Source organism: Littorina saxatilis, linkage group LG10 (assembly GCF_037325665.1).
Source record: "Littorina saxatilis isolate snail1 linkage group LG10, US_GU_Lsax_2.0, whole genome shotgun sequence".
NCBI classification, from domain to species: Eukaryota; Metazoa; Mollusca; class Gastropoda; order Littorinimorpha; family Littorinidae; genus Littorina; species Littorina saxatilis.
Genome location: NC_090254.1, coordinates 35,177,011 through 35,198,980, shown reverse-complemented (window position 1 = coordinate 35,198,980; position 21,970 = coordinate 35,177,011). Strand labels below are relative to the sequence as shown.

General features: G+C 43.6%; 1 protein-coding gene across 1 annotated transcript in view; it reads right to left on the bottom strand.

Moving 5' to 3' along the window:
• LOC138978667 (uncharacterized) overlaps positions 1 to 21,970 on the bottom strand; it is a 132,867-nt gene that overhangs the window by 68,198 nt on the left and 42,699 nt on the right. The window contains exons 2-8 of the mRNA XM_070351462.1: positions 21,761 to 21,841; positions 10,447 to 10,521; positions 7,496 to 7,636; positions 5,863 to 6,009; positions 3,991 to 4,134; positions 2,453 to 2,746; positions 1,584 to 1,847 (exon numbers count right to left, since the gene is read on the bottom strand). Of these exons, the coding sequence (XP_070207563.1) occupies positions 1,584 to 1,847; positions 2,453 to 2,746; positions 3,991 to 4,134; positions 5,863 to 6,009; positions 7,496 to 7,636; positions 10,447 to 10,521; positions 21,761 to 21,841 (1,146 nt within the window). The remainder of the gene's footprint in view (positions 1 to 1,583; positions 1,848 to 2,452; positions 2,747 to 3,990; positions 4,135 to 5,862; positions 6,010 to 7,495; positions 7,637 to 10,446; positions 10,522 to 21,760; positions 21,842 to 21,970) is intronic.

Here is a 21,970-nt window from a genome sequence, read left to right as displayed (position 1 = left end):
GAGCTTGTTTTTAATCCGAATATAACATATTTATATGTTTTTGGAATCAGCAAATGATGGAGAATAAGATAAACGTAAATTTGGATCGTTTTATAAATTTTTATTTTTTTTTACAATTTTCAGATTTGTAATGACCAAAGTCATTAATTAATTTTTAAGCCACCAAGCTGAAATGCAATACCGAAGTCCGGGCTTCGTCGAAGATTACTTGACCAAAATTTCAACAAATTTGGTTGAAAAATGAGAGCGTGACAGTGCCGCCTCAACTTTCACAAAAAGCCGGATATGACGTCATAAAATTAAAAGACATTTATCGAAAAAATGAAAAAAACGTCTGGGGATTTCATACCCAGGAACTCTCATGTCAAATTTCATAAAGATCGGTCCTGTAGTTTAGTCTGAATCGCTCTACACGCACGCACACACATACACCACGACCCTCGTTTCGATTCCCCCTCGATGTTAAAACATTTAGTCAAAACTTGACTAAATGTAAAAACCAGACACAAAAAAGGAACACACACACACACACACACTTCACTTCTCTTCTGTCTCTCTCTCTCTCTCTCTCTCTCTCATAGACACACAGACATCATGCAGGAATAGGCACACATAAACGAGGAGGAGGTTCTCATCTGGATAAAAATGGAGAAAGTATATTTCAAAAGAGAAGAAAAAGAAAAGGCGGAAAAGGAGGAATGGGAGATGAGGCGGAGGAAGAAGAGACAAGTCGCGTAAGGCGAAATTACTACATTTAGTCAAGCTGTGGAACTCACAGAATAAAACTGAACGCACTGCAATTTTTTCACAATGACCGTAGTCAGCCGCTCGTGCAAAACACAGTGAAACTGACGAGCCTGTTTAGCGCGGTAGTGGTTTCGCTGTGCTGCATAGCACGCTTTTCTGTACCTCTCTTTGTTTTAACTTTCTGAGCGTGTTTTTAATCCAAACATATCATATCTATATGTTTTTGGAATCAGGAACAAGACAAGGAATAAGATGAAATTGTTTTTAAATCGATTTCAGAAATTTTATTTTGATCATAATTTTTATATTTTCAATTTTCAGAGCTTGTTTTTCATCCAAATATAACATATTTATATGTTTTTGGAATCAGGAAATGATGTAGAATAAGATGAACGTAAATTTGGATCGTTTTATATAAAAAAAAAAAATTATTACAATTTTCAGATTTTTAATGACCAAAGTCATTAATTAATTTTTAAGCCACCAAGCTGAAATGCAATACCAAAGTCCGGCCTTCGTCGAAGATTGCTTTACAAAAATTTCAATCAATTTGATTGAAAAATGAGGGTGTGACAGTGCCGCCTCAACTTTCACAAAAAGCCGGATATGACGTCATCAAAGGAATTTATCGAAAAAATGAAAAAAACGTCCGGGGATATCATTCCCAGGAACTCTCATGTCAAATTTCATAAAGATCGGTCCAGTAGTTTGGTTTTAATCGCTCTGCACAGACAGACACACACATACACCACGACCCTCGTCTCGATTCCCCCTCTATGTTAAAACATTTAGTCAAAACTTGACTAAATGTAAAAAGTGACAGTAGAAACACTCACCATTTCTTGTATAACTGCTTTCTGGTCCGTCTCAGGCTCAGACAACCCTTTCTGCGCCGCTTCCAAGGGTGCCGTCTCGGATCCGTTTGACAGGTATCTCTTGTCAATCTCGTTCTTGAGAGCAGTGACAGGTGAGCCCTTAAACTTGCTGTCCCTCTTGGCCTCCAGGGAAACGCGTATGGCCTGGGCGGATAGGGGGTGGTGGGGGATCACGCACGACACGTTCTCTCCTTGTGGTGGGGGATCGTCACTCGGGGATGACACCTGGTAAACATGACAACGAAAAATGATGAAATTCAGGGAGAAGATTATGGTTCTTCAATTAAAAAAAAAAAAATGTTTTAACAAGATTTTCAGTATCTTATACGAAATGAGGCAGAGCGTTGTTTAGAGATCAAATAACCAAAGGGAAGTAAGCGCTCTACAAGCATACAACATGTGTACCGGAGTAAGCCAAAGTTATACGGAACCAATCTCCTGGCACCTGAGAGAATCAGCATTGAAATGAACAAGCAACTTTCATCCCGAAGATGTGCAGTAACAAGTGTGATTAAACATGGGCTTTATGATGACACCTGGTACACATGACAAACAGAAAATGATTAAATACAGGGAGAAGAAATGGTTTTGCCATAAAAATATCATATATCAGACAATCTACTAAGCTCTCCGGATTTAGAAGAAAAAAAGGGGTTAATAATTCACACATGAGGAGTGCTGCTTCAGATTTCAAACTCTGGAAAATGTCATCATTTTCAAAATAAAATAAATGCAGAACAGCATGTCAAGGGAGATGAAAGAAAAAGAGAAACTCCTCCAAAAGGAGGAGGAGGAGAAAGGAGGAGGAGGAGAAAAGAGGAGTTTCATACCTGGGCGGGAAAAAGGGGGGCAGAGTTATTCTTGCTGACGTTCTTGTGGATGTGCGATCGCACTGTTGATAATGATGGCGATGGCGACGACTTGATCTGGCTGCTGCCTAGAAATATCTGGCTGGTACCTTGCAGTGTTTCCTCGATGTCGATGCCTTCACGGCGACGAAGCATGGCTGGCAGCTCTAGGCAGGGGTCACTCAGTCGCGCCATGTTGGACACAGACGGGGTGTCATGGAGCATGGATTCGTGCAGCGAGGCCCGGTGTTTGACATGCGACACTGCCTCTTTGGCCTAACAGCACAAAACAACACAAGAGGATTAAATGGAGATAATATCATATCATATAGGGCAGGGAGCCTAACAACACACAACAACACAAGATGATTAAATGAAGATAATATCATATCATATAGGGCAGGGAGCCTAACAACACACAACAATACAAGATGATTAAATGGAGATATAATTTCATATAGGGCGGGGAGCATAACAACACACAACAACACAACATGATTGAATGTCGGTAATATCATATCATATAGGGAGGGGGGCCTAACAACACAAAACAACACAACATGATTGAATGTCGGTAATATCATATCATATAGGGAGGGGGGCCTAACAACACAAAACAACACAACATGATATCACATCATAACGGGTGGGTACCAGCACTGGCTTGAAACCAGTTGTCGCTATCGGCATAGCTTCGACCACTATGTTTCAATTCTTGCTGCACTGGTCGCAAGAGTCGTGTCACAGTCTCATCGTCTATGTAGTCCTGTCTCATCGGCGCTAAAACTCCACTCTTGAGCTCTGTTATTTGTGCAAGTGACTGCTAGATGCTCCCAGAAAAACTTTGACAGTTCTGGAATGTTTCAGTTTCTGATAATTATAGAGTACATTTACGACAAGATCCGGCATTGCCACAGTTATAACACCCTACGCGCTTATCTTTCATTTGTTCTTGAATCTTTTATTTATTTCCCAGTGCCAACTTTGTCCACTCCCTCCTCAGTGTATGAACACCCCAGTGTGCAGGCATGCACGAGAAAGACCCAGAGTTCACAGTGAAATCTCAGGGCTTCTTGGAAACATGAATACTCGCATGCAGGAACAAAATGGGTAGTGCCGTACTGTATGGCAGCTTGCTTTTTCATTTTTCATTTTCATTACTTTATTGTCCCATCGCTGGGAAATTTGGGTCGCTTCGTCCCAGTGGAAAGCTAAGCAGCAACAGAGTCGCGCTACCCAGGTGTGTGTGTGTGTTTAGGTGTATTCAGCCACCTGCACTTATGGCAGTATGACTGAGATCTTTTACGTGCTACAGTGGTGACACAGGGGTGGAACATGGATACAGACTCTGAGTCTGCATATTAGTTGACCCATGTCCGTCCCGGCCTTCTGCCTTCATCACATTTTCACAGCCATATCCACAGCAGGGGACATAACTGAAGACTGTGGTAATCCTCTCAGTAATGAAGAATTGAGTTCTCTTCAACTGAAGTTCTTGTCCAAGAAAGCCCAGCACTCACCCATAGTTTGTTCTTGCCCACAATGAGTTCGGGTTCATGGGCAAGTTCTTCCGACGTCTGTCGGCGCATCTCCATGCGTTGAATGGCATGCTGGGAGAAAGGGGTGGGGCGAGCGATCTCCGCCAACTTTCTCTGCAGCTCAACCTGGGAGGAAAATACACGGTGGTGAACAAAATGTACACTTGCTGCTACAGAACAACTCCCCTTCTAGGACCTCAACCATTTTGAGAAATTCAAGTCTTAAAATGGGGGTAAATTTACGGAGACTTGAACAGAAAATCTGAAAAGGCAAGATCTTAAAAAGGATGAAGTCTCAAATTGGGAGGGGGGGTCCTTAAAAAAAGGGGGGGGGGGGGGTTCCAGAGTAATCTTAAACTTTTACAGCATCATTAACTCAACCACAACTTTGCTCTGTCCATGTAAAGTGCTGTTCACATGGCAGACTTGCAACCCGCTTTCCCCCAACTTTCAAGCGATTTTAGTCGATGGCAAGTCAAATCAAAATCGCTGCCCATGTGAACAGCACAAACGCGCAAACTAAGCGACATTTTTCGCCTGACTGTACCATTCGGGATTGTCCGGTCGTCTTCATTGTTTTCCGAAAAACGAATGTAACTGCATTAGCGTGGGTTTGCTAAAGCTAACCAATCAGTAAGCACCATAAGAAAAGTCTGCGCAAAAACTTTGAGAAGTCACAGCCGAATTGAGCAGTGCTCAACTGAGTTTTGGAGTAGCTGCTGAATCTGGCCTAAATCGTACCTAAATCGCTGGGGCCGTTCACATGGCAGACTTTTCGCCGACTTGACCTCGACGACTCGGGAAAGATTTTCAAACGACTTAAGTTATGGAAAAGTTGGTTGCAAGTCTCCCATGTGCACAGCACTTAGGCTATTTCTTTCAACCGTGTGGTTAGAGTTTCAGAATTTCATACATACACAATGCGCTCCAGCATTCAGCAATTTCAGATGAAGCTTAAACAACATTTGACGATACTGGATTATTTTTGTATGTTTAATTGTTGTTTTTATTGTTTTCTTCCAATAAAAACAATCACAAAATTCTTCAATTCAGTATCAATCTGTGGAGTTCCGCAATCCATGACTAGCTCATTGAACAATAGAGAAACACACCCAAAGCAGATTCCAGTTCTGCATTATTCTACCAGAATCTCCAAAGGATTACTGAGACATTGTTTATTACAGCACGTGGCCGAGTGGTAACGCACTTGCGCTCGGAAGCGAGAGGTTGCGAGTTCGACCCTGGGTCAGGGCGTTAGCAATTTTCTCCCCTCTTTCCTAACCTAGGTGGTGGGTTCAAGTGCTAGTCTTTCGGATGAGATGAAAAACCGAGGTCCCTTCGTGTACACTACATTGGGGTATGCACGTTAAAGATCCCCCGATTGACAAAAGGGTCTTTCCTGGCAAAATTGTATAGGCATAGATAAAAATGTCCACCAAAATACCCGTGTGGCTTGGAATAATAGGCCGTGAAAAGTAGGATATGCGCCGAAATGGCTGCGATCTGCTGGCCGATGTGAATGCGTGATGTATTGTGTAACAAAATTCCATCTCACACGGCATAAATAAATCCCTGCGCCTTGAATATGTGCGCGATATAAATTGCATAAAATAAAAATAAAATAAAAAAAAATAAATCCCTGCGCGATATAAATTGCATAAAATAAAAAAAAAATAAAAAAAAATAAATACCCACGGAATACGCGCGATATAAGCCTCATATTGATTGATTGAGCACGTGAGCTTGGAAAAAACCAAAAAACCCAGAAACAAGCAAATGGCAAAAGCTTTCATAAGAAACCTGAAAAGCAGAAGAAAAAGAGGGTAATGTTAGTGATAATTAAAGTACACGTACCTGCGCTTGTTTTTCAATTTCTTTGAACTTGGCCTGTTGTTCAGCAACCTGTGCTTCGATGAGCTCGTGAAAAGTTGGCTGCCGTTCCCGCTGCTGAGTGTAGGCCATCTTGAATGCGTTGCCGATAATCAGGTTCAGTTCCTCGGCCTGCAAGTATAGCAGTGCTGAAGACAATTTTGTCAGCTTATGGTGAACATGGACAAAGACGAGAAAATATGAAAAGCAAAATCAAGCCAAAGAATTCTTAATTATACAGTTGAACCTGCCTTGGCGACCACCTCTCCATAACGGGCAACCACCTCTCCATAACGGGCAACCACCTCTCCATAACGGGCGACCACCTCTCCATAACGGGCGACCACCTCTCCATAACAGGCGACCACCTCTCCATAACGGGCGACCACCTCTCCATAACGGGCGACCACCTCTCCATAACAGGCGACCACCTCTCCATAACGGGCGACCACCTCTCCATAACGGGCGACCACCTCTCCATAACGGGCGACCACCTCTCCATAACGGGCGACCACCTCTCCATAACGGGCGACCACCTCTCCAGAACAGGCGACCACCTCTCCATAACGGGCAACCACCTCTCCATAACGGCCGACCACCTCTCCATAACGGGCGACCACCTCTCCATAACGGGCGACCACCTCTCCATAACGGGCGACCACCTCTCCATAACAGGCGACCACCTCTCCATAACGGGCGACCACCTCTCCATAACAGGCGACCACCTCTCCATAACAGCCACCTGCCCACAACAACAAGCCCAAAGGATCCCCAGTGGCTTCTTATCTAATTGAATTCATTGTTCCAGAGCGACCACCTGCCTTTAAAGACCACTTTTCTTCAGTCTCTTGGGTGGTCGCTACAGACAGGTTCAAATGCCGAAGGAATGATTTGCTCCAGTTGCCCGCATCAGTTGACTTCAAACAAGTATTTTTTACGTCGACTCAATGGACCCCTCCAATCAACGACTGTCTGTCAGTCAAAGGGTACTGGTGACCGAGCTGGTCAGCGTGGCAGACTAAGGGAGTGTGTGGTGCAAAATGAAGCTGTCTGTTGGAAGTCAGTACACCCAAGGCTCTTCAAGTTCAACAGGCTGACAGTCAAATGCCTCAAATGCCACAAACGCCTGTTCTTTCTTAACGTCGTTTTCAACCACGAAGGTTTTTTCGCGACGGCGAAAGGGGGGAGATGGGATAGAGCCACTTGTCAATTGTTTCTTGTTCACAAAAGCACTAATCAAAAAATTGCTCCAGGGGCTTGCAACGTAGTACAATATATGACCTTACTGGGAGAATGCAAGTTTCCAGTACAAAGGACTTAACATTTCTTACATACTGCTTGACTAAAATCTTTACAAAAATTGACTATATTCTATACAAGAAACACTTAACAAGGGTAAAAGGAGAAACAGAATCCGTTAGTCGCCTCTTACGACATGCTGGGGAGCATCGGGTAAATTCTTCCCCCTAACCCGCGGGGGGGTCCACAAATGCCTGAATGGCGGGGTAAAAATGGTCATACACGTAAAACCTCCCTCATGCAAATAGCATGAGTGAAAATGGGAGTTTCAGCCCATGAAGAGGAGAAGAAGAAATGGCACAAACAGTAATGATCTCACCTGTTGAGGCGTCTGTGTGAGAAAAGCGTGGCAGTACTGGACGTTCATCTGCTTCTCCCTGGCTAGGAAGGAGAACTGACAGTGGTCAGGGTCACAGGTGGCGTACGAGATCCGCTTCAGGTCGTGGAACATGTACAGGTTCTGTCACACACAAAACAACATCATAAAACCTCTTGTTTGGGGTCCTTGATTTCAAAAATAAAAAAACAGGAATGGTAGGTAATTGGAACGTTTAATTTATAACAAAACAAAACGTTACATTCACTGTAAGCCAACGTCTTGCCTTCAAGACTCTTGGAAAAAGTTGAGATAAGTTCATTCTGTATTTTGGAAACATTTGAGATAAGTTTATTCTGTATCTTGGAAAAAGTTGAGATAAGTTCATTCTGTATCTTGGAAAAAGTTGAGATAAGTTCATTCTGTATCATAGAAAGTGTTTGTCCATCTGTCCGCCTAAAAGACCACTGGGTCGAAGTAGAGTGAAGGTAACATTATAAGATGTTTGATGGGTTGTTGACAGACCAGCTTTTTTGTCGTCCGAGGGGGAGCATATCGTCTTTTGTTTCATATTTATTGACCAAGGCCGAAGGCCGCGGTCAATAAATATGAAACAAAAGTCGATATGCCCCCCGAGGACCGACAAAAAAAGCTGGTCTGACAACAAACCACCAAACATCGTTTTTGTCATCATTTTGGTAGTGAGAAAATAAGATAACAATCAGCACAGGGAGCCATGCTTTAAAACACGGGTTCCGTGCTGATAACCACACGAGTTCCGTGCGGATAACCACTGGCAATCAAAGATGGCGTGTGAAAGCAACTTTCTGTATTTTTGAGTTCATAAAATGTTGGGATGAATATGTCACGTTTGAGGATGCACAGTTCTGTTTGTTCATCTCGGTATTCCACTCCCTCAGCTTTCAGTTGTGAGTATTAAGCTTAGTAATCGAATGTGGAAGCTACGTTGAGTCAAAGGTCACAGAAGATTTGCGTCGTGCAGCGAAGGAAAGAATCGCGATCTTGTTTCCGACTCAGTACCTCTTTGTTTTTCATTAGACCTGTCAATCTGCTTGCTCGGCTTTGTGAGATGTTTGCATATCTTGTTGCTATTTTCTTTGCTTTTATCATTATTTCTTATTTGTGCTTCGTTTATCGATACAACGTCTTGTGCACGGGTCAAAATGTGTGTGTCAGCTCAGGGGTCAATTGGTTTGACTTGAACTTGACGTTCGTGTTTCTCACACAAAGATACACGCACTCCATGACTTTGTAAGAAGACATGACATATCGGTAGGTTTCATTTGTTTGTGACGAATTTATTGAAGTAGTTTTGTTTTTTTGTTTACTTTTGCCAGTTTGCCAGTTGGTTTTTGGAACTTTGCAAAGCAGTGTCTTGTCGTCTGTTTAGGTCTGGGGAAACGCCAATGAAAAGAGCCGAAGAATCCTCGAGCGTTTCTATTGGGTTTGCTTTTGATTATCCATGTAATAGGGCTTCCTGCAACTATGGTAACCGGGGATTTATTCCCCGGGGAACATGAGATTTATTTACCAGGTGCTTGTGAATGAAAACTCGTGAAAATGATGCCAATTTGTTTTATCATCAATTCAACGTTCCCTTAGCCTACCATTCTTGCAGGTTAGGGGGAAGAATTTACCCGATGCTCCCCAGCATGTCGTAAGAGGCGACTAACGGATTCTGTTTCTCCTTTTACCCTTGTTAAGTGTTTTTTGTATAGAATATAGTCAATTTTTGTAAACATTTTAGTCAAGCAGTATGTAAGAAATGTTAAGTCCTTTGTACTGGAAACTTGCATTCTCCCAGTAAGGACATATATTGTACTACGTTGCAAGCCCCTGGAGCAAATTTTTGATTAGTGCTTTTGTGAACAAGAAACAATTGACAAGTGGCTCTATCCCATCTCCCCCCTTTCCCAGTCGCGATATAACCTTCGTGGTTGAAAACGACATTAAACACCAAATAAAGAAAGTATAATGTTTGATTGAGAATTTTGGAAAGTTAGCAGTGTATCTGTGTTTGGAATCCTTGACTGCAAGGCTTTTCAGACTTTCTGCAAGATTTCATTTTTCTTGAGCCTGTAAATTCCTTCCCCCTGATTTTAAAACTTCTACTTTCACACAAATTAGTTTTCTCAAATTGGTATGGTGGCTTGAAAATCAAAGCACAATTGGTTCAACGTATATAAAATTAACGTCTTGCAAGGAAATGTATAACTTTGCTTTCTGCTTCAATTCAGGGTTCCTTTTTCTCAGTCTTTTGTTGGTGTGTCTGTGTTTGTTTGTAGGCTTGAGGTAATTGCTGGCCGATGTGAATGCGTGATATATTGTGTAAAAAATTCCATCTCACACGGCATAAATAAATCCCTGCGCCTTGAATCCGTGGTTGAGATATGTGCGCGATATAAATTGCATAAAATAAATAGTCTTTGTGTTGTGCTTCCATCTGTCTCTGATCAAAATTGACTTCAAACACGCAGCAGCTGTTAATGAACTTAATCCCGACGGGCTCTGTGGCGGGGTGGTAAGACGTCGGCCTCTTAATCGGAAGGTCGAGGGTTCGAATCCCGGCCGCGGCTGCCTGGTGGGTTAAGTGTGGAGATTTTTCCGATCTCCCAGGTCAACTTATGTGCAGACCTGCTTGTGGTTTATCCCCCTTCGTGTGTACACGCAAGCACAAGACCAAGTGCGCACGGAACAGATCCTGTAATCCATGTCAGAGTTCGGTGGGTTATAGAAACACGAAAATACCCAGCAGGCTTCCTCCGAAAGCGGCGTATGGCTGCCTAAATGGCGGGGTAAAAACGGTCATACACGTAAAATTCCACTCGTGCAAAAACATGAGTGTACATGGGAGTTTCAGCCCACGAACGCAGAAGAAGAAGAACTTAATCCCAGAGAACTGTGTGAGAAAATAAAGGTGGCGTGTGTCTTACCTGTCCATCCCCACTGCACACCTTGATGCCTTCCAGGGAGACAGTCAGCTCCACTTTCTTGCTCTTGGTCACTGACTGAAACCACACACAAATATCATAAGCCATGGATTCATACTTGTAAAGAAATGCCAGTTTTGACAATGACTAGAATGATCACTGTCATCTGAGTCAGAGCATGCGTGTGCCAATGTGATGATTTAAAATCTCTGTCCATCAACAATGTCAACAAAAACTCTAATTTCTACTTTTTATTCCACAAACCTGCTTGTTGGACCATAAACTTCAACTGATGGAATGAGCATTTTAACTTTCATTTCTTTCTTTCTCATTTCTTCTCATTCTTCTTTCTTTATAAACCGTCAAATTAAGTAACAACGTGTATTTCAATCCTCATATTTGACAGTGCAAACAAAGTTTCTACAACGTTGTACATTTCATTGCATTGCATTGAGGGACCCGTAAAATAGAGGGGGCGTTGAGGGATGTACCACTGTGCCATCTTTTCACAGCTGGTTAGTCCATCACACTTCCAGTACAAAGTTCTAAGACACCTAAATGCCCCCGATTTTTTCCCCAGTGGCATGCAAGGTTGTCTGCATACAATGGAGCCATGGGTGCCAGCCAGGAGTAAGGATGAGTTCCAACTGCATTCTTCACAAAGTGGTACTGATTGAATGTCTACAGGTGCAAAAGCTTTAAACCATATTGAGTATTAATGTGTGTATATGTAGGCATGTCTGTGATTGTGAGTGTGTGCGTCTGTCAGCTCTCTCCCCCTCTCTTTCCCTACCCTCCCCCCTCTCTCTCTCTTCCCCATCTCCTTCCCTCCCCCCCCTCTCTCTCTTCCCCATCTCTCTCTCCCTTCCCCCCTCTGTCTTCCCCATCTCTCTCTCTCCCTTCCCCCCTCTCTCTTCCCCATCTCTCTCTCTCCCTTCCCCCTCTCTCTCTCCCTTCCCTCCCCCCTCTCTCTCTCTCTCTCCCTTCCCTCCCCCCTCTCTCTCTCTCTTCCCCATCTCCCTCCCTTCTCTCCCCCCACTCTCTCTCTCTCCCTCCCTTCTCTCCCCCCCCCTCTCTCTCTTCCCCATCTCTTGCCCATCTCTTCCCCATCTCCCTCCCTTCTCTCTCTCTTCCCCATCTCCCTCCCTTCTCTCTCTCTTCCCCATCTTCCTCCCTTCTCTCTCTCTTCCCCATCTCCCTCCCTTCTCTCTCTCTTCCCCATCTCCCTCCCTTCTCTCTCTCTTCCCCATCTCCCTCCCTTCTCTCTCTCTTCCCCATCTCCCTCCCTTCTCTCTCTCTTCCCCATCTCCCTCCCTTCTCTCTCTCTTCCCCATCTCCCTCCCTTCTCTCTCTCTTCCCCATCTCCCTCCCTTCTCTCTCTCTTCCCCATCTCCCTCCCTTCTCTCTCTCTTCCCCATCTCCCTCCCTTCTCTCTCTCTTCCCCATCTCCCTCCCTTCTCTCTCTCTTCCCCATCTCCCTCCCTTCTCTCCCCCGTCTCTCTCTCCCTCCCTTCCTTCCCCCTCTCTCTCTCTTCCCCATCTCTCTCTCTCTCCCTTCCCTCCCCCCTCTCTCTCTCTTCCCCATCTCCCTCCCTTCCCTCCTCCTCTCTGTCTCTTCCCCATCTCTCTCTCTCCCTTCTCTCCCCCCACTCTGTCTCTTCCCCATCTCTCTCTCTCCCTTCCCTCCCCCCTCTCTGTCTCTTCCCCATCTCTCTCTCCCTCCCTTCCCTCCCCCTCTCTCCTTCTTCCCCATCTCCCTCCCTTCTCTCTCTTCCCCATCTCTCTCTCCCTCCCATCTCCCCCCCTCTCTCTCTTCCCCATCTCTCTCTCTCCCTTCCCTCCCCCTCTCTCTCTTCCCCATCTCCACCCCCCTCTCTCTCTTCCCCATCTCTCTCTCCCTCCCTTCTCTCCCCCCACTCTCTCTCTCTTCCCCATCTCTCTCTCCCTCCTTTCCCTCCCCCCTCTCTGTCTCTTCCCCATCTCTCTCTCCCCCTTCTCTCTCCCTCCTCTCTCTCTTCCCCATCTCTCTCTCTCCCTCCCTTCCCTCCCCCTCACTGTCTCTTCCCCATCTCTCTCTCTTCCCCATCTCTCTCTCCCTCCCTTCCCTTTCTCTCTCTTCCCATCTCTCTCTCTCCCTTCCCTCCCCCCTCTTTCTCTCCCTCCCTTCCCTCTCCCTCTCTCTCTCTCCCCCCATCTCTCTCTCCCTCTCCCCCCATCTCTCTCTCTCTCTCTCGCCTAGTATCTGAGCCTACCTCACAGTGCCTGTATGCATGCCTTTTTCCTCAACTCCCCCTACCACGACCACCGCTTTCACACACTATCCCTGTCTTTTTCCCACAGGAGTGGGGTGCATGTATTGCATAAAAACACAATCCTCTCCTGGTCTATCAACAACCAGATAACTTTGATGGTTCCCTGTTAACAGCAACAGGTCTTGCCAATGCCGAGTGCTTTCTCAACAACAATACAAGGACAAAGAAAGAAGAAGAAAAAAAAGAAAACACAACGATGGAAAGATAAGCACAAAAAAGGAGAGAAAATATGCAGGAGCGTTTGTTTCTCTTGGTACAGTCTGCGCATCGCAAGCAGATGTTAGGAAACGAAGAGGAGCAGAATTGGCAGGCTAAACGTATCAGAAGACATCTGAGCAAAGAATGAAAGCAAACTACAAATCGGCTGAAATCAGTATGACAGATTTGGCTGACACAAACAGCACCCTCTCCCTTCCCATACCAGATGAAAATCTGAAATAAAGAATGAAAGAAAGAGGGATAGAAAAACGATGGTACAAACACACACACACACACAGGAGAGAGAGAGAGAGAGAGAGAGAGAGAGAGAGAGAGAGAGAGAGAGAGAGAGAGAGACAGAGAGAGAGACAGACAGACAGAGAGAGAGAGAGAGACAGAGACAGAGAGAGAGAGAGACAGACAGACAGACAGAGAAAGAGTTGAGATGTTGCAGAAAAGTTTGTTCATCCTGATAAAAAGAAGTATTTGCATCTGAGAACTGATGGTAAAATTAAGATGCTTGCCTTCAAAAACAGGTACAAAATCTGAGACACGTTGCATAACAAAAAACAAGATAGTACCACACTTCAATGCAAGAACAACAAGTCGCGTAAGGCGAAAATACAATATTTAGTCAAGTAGCTGCCATTTTTCAGCAAGACCGTATAATGAAAGTGTTTTTAAATTGATTTGGACAATTTAATTTTGATAATAATTTTTATATATTTAATTTTCAGAGCTTGTTTTTAATCCGAATATAACATATTTATATGTTTTTGGAATCAGCAAATGATGGAGAATAAGATAAACGTAAATTTGGATCGTTTTATAAATTTTTATTTTTTTTTACAATTTTCAGATTTTTAATGACCAAAGTCATTAATTAATTTTTAAGCCACCAAGCTGAAATGCAATACCGAAGTCCGGGCTTCGTCGAAGATTACTTGACCAAAATTTCAACCAATTTGGTTGAAAAATGAGGGCGTGACAGTGCCGCCTCAACTTTCACGAAAAGCCGGATATGACGTCATCAAAGACATTTATCAAAAAAATGAAAAAAACGTATGGGGATTTCATACCCAGGAACTCTCATGTCAAATTTCAGAAAGATCGGTCCAGTAGTTTAGTCTGAATCGCTCTACACACACACACAGACACACACACACACACACACGCACACACGCACATACACCACGACCCTCGTTTCGATTCCCCCTCGATGTTAAAATATTTAGTCAAAACTTGACTAAATATAAAAATCAAAGCTCAACCCCATTTGCCTGAGAACGAGCACAGATAAAACACTTGAAAAACACACAAGATGAATCTGGCAAAATCAGGGTATCAGGTGTAAATAAACAACAATCTTTCCCCTCCGTCTGCATTTCCGTCTTATCGTCTGTGTCCTAGTTTTTTTCTTCACCTGTTACGAGCACTTAAAGTTGAGGTAAATATCTCAAGTATATCTTGGCAGCGTTTTTCTGGCAATTAGCTTTTGGGTCAGGAGAAGAAAGAATTGATATAAGAATCTTGGCTGTTCCTCCTGTTTATTTGGACGCTCTCTCTCTCTCACCCTCTCTTTCTTTGTCTCCCTCTCTTTCTCTCTCACCCTCTCTTTCTTTGTCTCTCTCTCTCTCTCTCTTTGTCTCTATCTCTCTCCCTCTCTCTCTCTCACCCTCTCTTTCTTTGTCTCTCTCTCTCTCTCTCTCACCCCCCCTCTCTCTCTCTCTCTGTCTCGCTCTCACCCTCTCTTTCTTTGTCTCTCTCTCTCTCTCACCCTCTCTTTCTTTGTCTCTCTCTCTCTCTCTCACCCTCTCTTTCTTTGTCTCTCTCTCTCTCTCTCACCCTCTCTTTCTTTGTCTCTCTCTCTCACTCTCTCACCCTCTCTTTCTTTGTCTCTCTCTCTCTCTCTGACCCTCTCTTTCTTTGTCTCTCTCTCTCTGACCCTCTCTTTCTTTGTCTCTCTCTCTCTCTCTCTGACCCTCTCTTTCTTTGTCTCTCTCTCTCTCTGACCCTCTCTTTCTTTGTCTCTCTCTCTCTGACCCTCTCTTTCTTTGTCTCTCTCTCTCTCTCTCTGACCCTCTCTTTCTTTGTCTCTCTCTCTCTGACCCTCTCTTTCTTTGTCTCTCTCTCTCTCTCTCTGACCCTCTCTTTCTTTGTCTCTCTCTCTCTCTGACCCTCTCTTTCTTTGTATCTCTCTCTCTCTCTCCCTCCCTTTCTTTGTCTCTCTCTCTCTCTCACCCTCTCTTTCTTTGTCTCTCTCTCTCTCTCACCCCCTCTCTCTCTCTCTCTCTCTCTCTCTCTCTCTCTCTCTCTCTCTGTGTCTCGCTCTCACCCTCTCTTTCTTTGTCTCTCTCTCTCTCTCTCTCACTGTACCCCCTCTCTCTCTCTCTCTCTCTCTCTCTCTCTCTCTCTCTCTCTGTCTCGCTCTCACCCTCTCTTTCTTTGTCTCTCTCTCTCTCTCTCTCACCCCCCTCTCTCTCTCTCTCTCTCTGTCTCGCTCTCACCCTCTCTTTCTTTGTCTCTCTCTGACCCTCTCTTTCTTTGTATCTCTCTCTTTCTTTGTCTCTCTCTCTCTCTCTCCCTCTCTCCCTTTCTTTGTCTCTCTCTCTCTCTCACCCTCTCTTTCTTTGTCTCTCTCTCTCTCCCCCCCTCTCCCTCTCTCTCTCTCTCTCTCTCTCTCTCTCTCTCTCTCTCTCTCTCTCTCTCGCTCTCTCTCTCGCTCGCTCTCACCCTCTCTTTCTTTGTCTCTCTCTCTCACCCCCTCTTTCTTTGTCTCTCTCTCTCACCCTCTCTTTCTTTGTCTCTCTCTCTCTCACCCCCCCTCTCTCTCTCTCTCTCTCTCTCTCTCTCTCTCTCTCTCTCTCTCTCTCTCTCTCTCTGTCTCGCTCTCACCCTCTCTTTCTTTGTCTCTCTCTCTCTCTCTCACCCTCTCTTTCTTTTTCTCTCTCTCTCTCACCCTCTCTTTCTTTGTCTCTCTCTGTCTCTGTCTCTCTCACTCTCCTGCCCATCTTCTTCCTGTGTTTTAAGCTGTTGTCTGTTTCTTATTTTGTTTTGCTTCATTTAAATGCTTACCTTCTAGTGTAACTGCTTGAGACCTAACAGATGTCTGAAATGATTACACTTTCGGCTTTCTTGCCTGCTTTTTAACAATGTTCAAGTGTGCTTGGAAAGTGACAAATTGACAAATAATGTAATTCATAGTTTGACGCCAATATTTCTGTCCAAAAATACTCTTTGTTCAAACAAAATGTCTGCATAAAAATAACTGTTTCTTTCTGTCACAAAGAAGTTCATTTCACTTCCGCAGTTCTTTTACATTGTCAATTGTTCTCCTATAACCTATCCAGCAAGCTGAACAGTTTAAAACCAGCAAACCACCAAAAACAAGGGACAGAAAAGAAGACACACTGCAACCAATGACCTCAACTGGTAAGTATTTGCCAGACAAACCCTATTATGTGACATTACCCGAGTTAGGGGACTCAATATATGCCTTGTAGCACTTTTCCCTATCTCCCAACAGACGCAACTATTTGGCATACCACTGAGCACTCAGGGACTTCCTTCTCTCCACTTACATTCCCCAATTACCATAAAGGTTTTGACATTTTCTCCACTTCTGTCAGGGTTTGAGTTCTCCGTTGTGTCTCGCAACTGTGTTATGAGGAAATGGATAAAGATTACAGTAAGGTTAAGTTGAAAATTGGGTTAAAATAATGGACACATTTTTTTTCAATTAGTTCCGACACTTTTTTATGTGGGGTTTTAGGTTGGCTGTTTTGTTTGTTGTGTTAGGTTCAGTGTGAGAGCACGTACAGTGTACGATGAACGGAACATTGCATTTTGCTTTGATAGCACGGAACAGATTGTTTGGCTGGAACTTGAATGTTAGAATTTTTACCTGTTTTTTCATTCTGTTACAATATGTTGCACCTAGTTTTTTGGTTTCCCTTACAAAAAAAGGAAAAATAAATAAAAAGTAACAATTTCTTCAGGCCCACCTCACTGACCCTATCCCACCTGAGGGCTCTACTTTCTGAGCCCTGCCCTGCCCCCTCCCTCCCCCTCCCCCACACCAGACAAAAATGAGCAAGTATTCCTTGATGAAGCTGTGAGACATCAAAAAGATAGGGAACTTTGAAGCATGCCAGTCTACCGTATGCTAAAGCAATCAGGTCGCAACTTTAAATTGAAATCTCAGGAACGCTGAGCATGTGAACCAAACACTGAATCTCAATACAGTATGCTTTTGTGATTAGATTTAGTCAACGGCAATACAACAATAAACAAAATCAACAATACTGAATCTGATGGTATGGTACCCACTGGGTATCCTCCATGTTTTTAGTCATCATGGTCATCATCATCTGTGTTGTGTGTATATTGGTGTTTGTATTCTAATTTTTACTTCTTTAGTGTTTCTGTTTTAGTTTAATTTGATAGCGCTGGTTTGTGTTTGTGTGTGCGAGCATGCATGTGTGTGTGTGTGTGTGTGTGTGTGTGTGTGTGTGTGTGTGTGTGTGTGTGTGTGTGTGTGTGTGTGTGTGTGTGTGTGTGTGTGTGTGTGTGTGTGTGTGTGTGTGTGTGTGTGTGTGTGTGTGTGTGTGTGTGTGTGTGTGTGTGTGTGTGTGTGCATGTGCGTGTGTGTGTTCGTCCCAAGGACAGATTGTAAGAAAATGCCAAGCCTTAAATCTTCATACTTGTAAATTAAAGTTTAGTTCAGTTCAGTCTGCATAATTAAACATTTGGACGGGAAACATTTGGACGGGAAACATTTGGACGGGAAATGTAGGAGCCATTTTGGCAAAATATACCCAAATCACATGGTACAGTGCAACCTCTGCTAAGTACACCTCTGTTTGACCGCTACTTTGAAGTTACAGTGGTACCTGCGATGAAAGGACACCCTTTGGACCAGCAAAAAGTGTCCCCACATTGCAGGTGGCCTGTCATGACAGGTTTATTTTGGTGGAGATAATAGACAAAGGGACAACCAAAGGTGTCCTTTTAAGGGAGGTGTCCTCTCATCAGAGGGGCCACACATCGCAGGTACCACTGTATGACCAAGTTTTGTCTGATGGATTCTTTTAAACTGTTTGTCTGACTATTTTTCTCGCTTTGATTTACAACTCCCTCTGAATTCTGACCGATCCTCCAAGAAACCTTCTTGGTTCATGGGCTGAAACTCCCACGTTCACTTATATTTTTGCACAAGTGGTTTTTTTTACGTGTATGACCGTTTTTACCCTGCCATTCAGGCAGCCAAACGCCGCTTACGGAGGGAGTATGCTGGGTATTTTTTTGTTTCTATAACCCACCAAACTCTGACATGGATTACAGGATCTTTTCCGTGCGAAATTGGTCTTGTGCTTGAGTGTACGCCACTGCGCTTGTCACTCCAAAAAATAACTTGCAACAGACCCTATACGTTTTGTAACCAAGGGATGGGTGGGAATCAGGTAACAGTTGCAACACAGCACAATGTGAACACTTTTCTGCTTTTCTTTTCACAATATTCAAATGTTAATTTAAACTATGTCTGAATCACAAACCAAGAAATCTGACCTAAAACAAACTTCACCTAAACATTCCAATGAGACACTACAACCATGAATCTTTGAGACGTCTGAGAATGGGAAAACATACTTGGAATGTTTGCATAGATCTGCCTTGGTAAGTGAGACTCGACACAATCACTCTGCAACAACAGCGCAAGGGTGCATGCTGTTAAAGAAACGCTGAATGCGGCGAACAAAAGATAAAATGTAGACGCGGAATGTGTCCTGTTGATTTTTAGTTGCACAGTAAAGAAAGGTGCACATCTAGGTGAGATGGCTACCCAAGAATGCACTCAAGGTGAGAAAAGACGAATAAAACATTACAAGTAGATGACTGTCTCCAACCCCAGACACTTAGTGGTAACTGTAATGTGAGGCCCCTTTAATGACAGGACACCCAAACATCAAGGACGTACTCTCTTGCCCACTTTTAATTTGTTTCTCTTATTACTTTATTTATTAATTTTACTTTTGTTGAGGAATTCTAACCAAAGCAAGCCTGTCATGAACGAAAACTGTTGTTTGATCCCAAAGGTGTCTCTCTGAAGTTTGATTGCATTAGCCCCCCCCCCCCCCCCAAAAAAAAAAAAAGTAAAAGCCTGTTTGCAGAAATGGGAAGGTACTAGGTCGAGAAATCTGTCTCCTTGCCTTTGTTCCTTTTGCTGACGATCATTTTTGGCTCACGTAAGTGTAGCCTATGCGATGGTAAACTTTGTCTGTCTGTGCGTGCGTGCGTATGTATGTGTGTATGTCTGTGGTAGAAACTTTAACATTTTTGGCTAAACACCGAAATACTCATTTCACGTGGTTAATTTTCAAGCACCATCTTCAAATTATTGAAGCAATGATCAACATTGTGTCGGCATGTGTGTAGTTAAAGCGTGTATCCAAAGAAAACGGGTGGTGGGGGGTTTTGAAGGGGTACAAGCAGTTGACTGATTTGTGTCGTGTTTGGCATGTAGACGGCAGGTCAGGTGTCAAGATCAGGTCAGGGGTCGCGCGAAGGATTGTGGTCCAGTTCTCACCTCGCCGATTCGCCGGGGAAGACGATTTCATGTTGTTCGGTTTCTAATTCTAAGCTCCAGAAAAGTAAATAAAGAAGATACCAAAGGGAGATTTCCTACAATTTGATCTGCACAGCGTGTTTCCAATGTCCACGCGAGGAAGAGCTGTCGAAAGCGCGGCAGTCAGTGTCGATCTTGCAGCCGTATCCCGGTAAGTTCAGAGACAGATCTAGTGTCTCCCACTCTGATAACGTGTCACCTACTGTTAATCCGTTTTGTTTTAATTTCTTTTTATTTCAGCAGACACGGATGTCAAACACAGTGCTAGGCAGTCACCTCTAGTGAAATGAGTTGATCTAAAGTGCCTGTAATGTTTGGATGTCTTTGCTCGTGGTTCGATTTATGTGAATTTCAAGACTTGCAGTAGAGTCTCAAGTTAAGTTTACTCTGCCCGAAAAAAACTGTCCACCATTTACTTGAACATGCAGATATAAGGAAACGGAATGAATCTGTTCTCAAAGTCAAAATGATCACGATTTTTTCCTCAGATTCAAAACATGCACTGTCATGGTTTTGTCTGTACAATTTAGTAAGTCTTAAGTACTTTGCAACAACTTCCTTGAACGTGAAAGACAGTTTTTGAATGCTAGATCTGTATCGCGTTTCATTCCAGACTCGATCCTCTCTTTGATTGTAGATCTACTGTTTGCTGTTTACGCACTATCATATAATTCGCTATGTAACGTTTGGTAAGCTTACCTTGCCACAGCTTTCTTGTCTTTGTTGGCATTTCTGGCTGTGTTGACCGTCAGAATTATTTTAAGAACCAGGCTGCTGCAGTCGACATGTTTCGCATATTGTAGGGTTACCATGCTGCATAGGTAAAGTGGCTTGTATAACCTGACTATTCTGTTTCAAAACACTGTTTATATTTGTGTAGGTTGTAGTCATCATAACTAATCGCATTTTGCCATTTGTTTCAGAAAGGAGGTTAACCTACAACAAGATCGACGCTATGTCAGATATATGCCTCAGCCACATGAAGACTTCCGAATTTAGATCTACTCGGCATGGTGACAAGTCTTGATGAAAAGTATAGGACTGGGGACAGCAGTGGAAAAAGTGCCCACATGGCAGGTACCTAACCTATTACCCTAGTCATTTTATCTGTTTGCCTTCTTTTGAAAATTATACATGGAGTTGATATGATGCGTTAGTTTTAACTGTGTGTGTGTGTGCGTGTGTGTGTGTGTTTCTGTGTGTGTGTGTGTGTGTGTGTGTGTGTGTGTTTGTGTATGTGTGTGTGTGTTACTGAGTGAGTGAGTTTGTGTTATGTTACTGTTTGTTGATTTCTTACGGGAGCCTTGAAGGCTTCGCCTCTTGTTTGTTTGAATATTGTTTAATGCTCCTGTATCCAAACAACTACACACCATTGTCGAGGTTGACACTATGACAGCAAGATAAAGGGCGAGCTTGGTGGGTTTAATGGAAAAAGATGTTTTCAGACCTTTCAGATAACAATTAACATGCCTGTCTTACCCCCAAGAGCGACTGTCTTTCCCATGTGTCATAGCTAAAGGGAGGGTGAAAAAACTATTGTGACCTTTATGTCATGGACCAAGAAACTGTTGCATGGTAAAACGACGTTTCAAGTGCCCATGGCTGACTTTCAACCAAATTTTGCCCAACTTCTGTCAGTTTGAAATCGCCCCTGAGTTGTCGAGGTCAAGTCTGCAAAAAGGCTGCCATGTGAACGGCCCTTACGATTTAGGCCTGATTAAGCAGTGACTCCAAAACTCAGTCTGTTGAGTGCTGCTCGACTCGGCCGTTACTTGGCACAGATTTTACACAGTCTTTCCTTATCACGCTTACTGATTAGTTAGCTCTATCCGCTGAGTTATGATTATATATAGCTATCCAAACTGCTCTTCCCACATTAGGAGGTAACTCCATCAGCTGAACTGGCCGAGAATCGCTGCTTAAAACTAGTTTGAGTGTTTGTAATGTTCCCATGGGCAGCGATTTTCATTGGACGAAAATTGCTTGAAAGTTGGAAGAAAGTCTGCCATGTGAACATCACTTTACCTGTGTGTTATGGGTAGCGAGTCGTGGGTGCACTGAGAAACTGTTGTGACCTTCATGTCATGGACCAAGAAACCATTGCTGACAAAACGGGTGTCTTGGTTATGTGTCACAGCTTGCAGGTCGTGAAGAAGAAACTATGTGCAGAAGGTTGACTTACCCGCAATGCCTCGAGCTGCGTCTCCACCTGTCTAGTGCGTGCCTCCTCCTCATGTCCAGTCACCGAAAACGATCCAATGTACTGAAACACACATACAACAAAGCTGTCTTAAAAGAAAGCACAAGATTTAAAAAAAACTTTTCACATTCCAGTGAAAAGGAAGAAGTCTTTGTTAAAACAAATGTTCGTAAATAAACTTTTCACATTCCA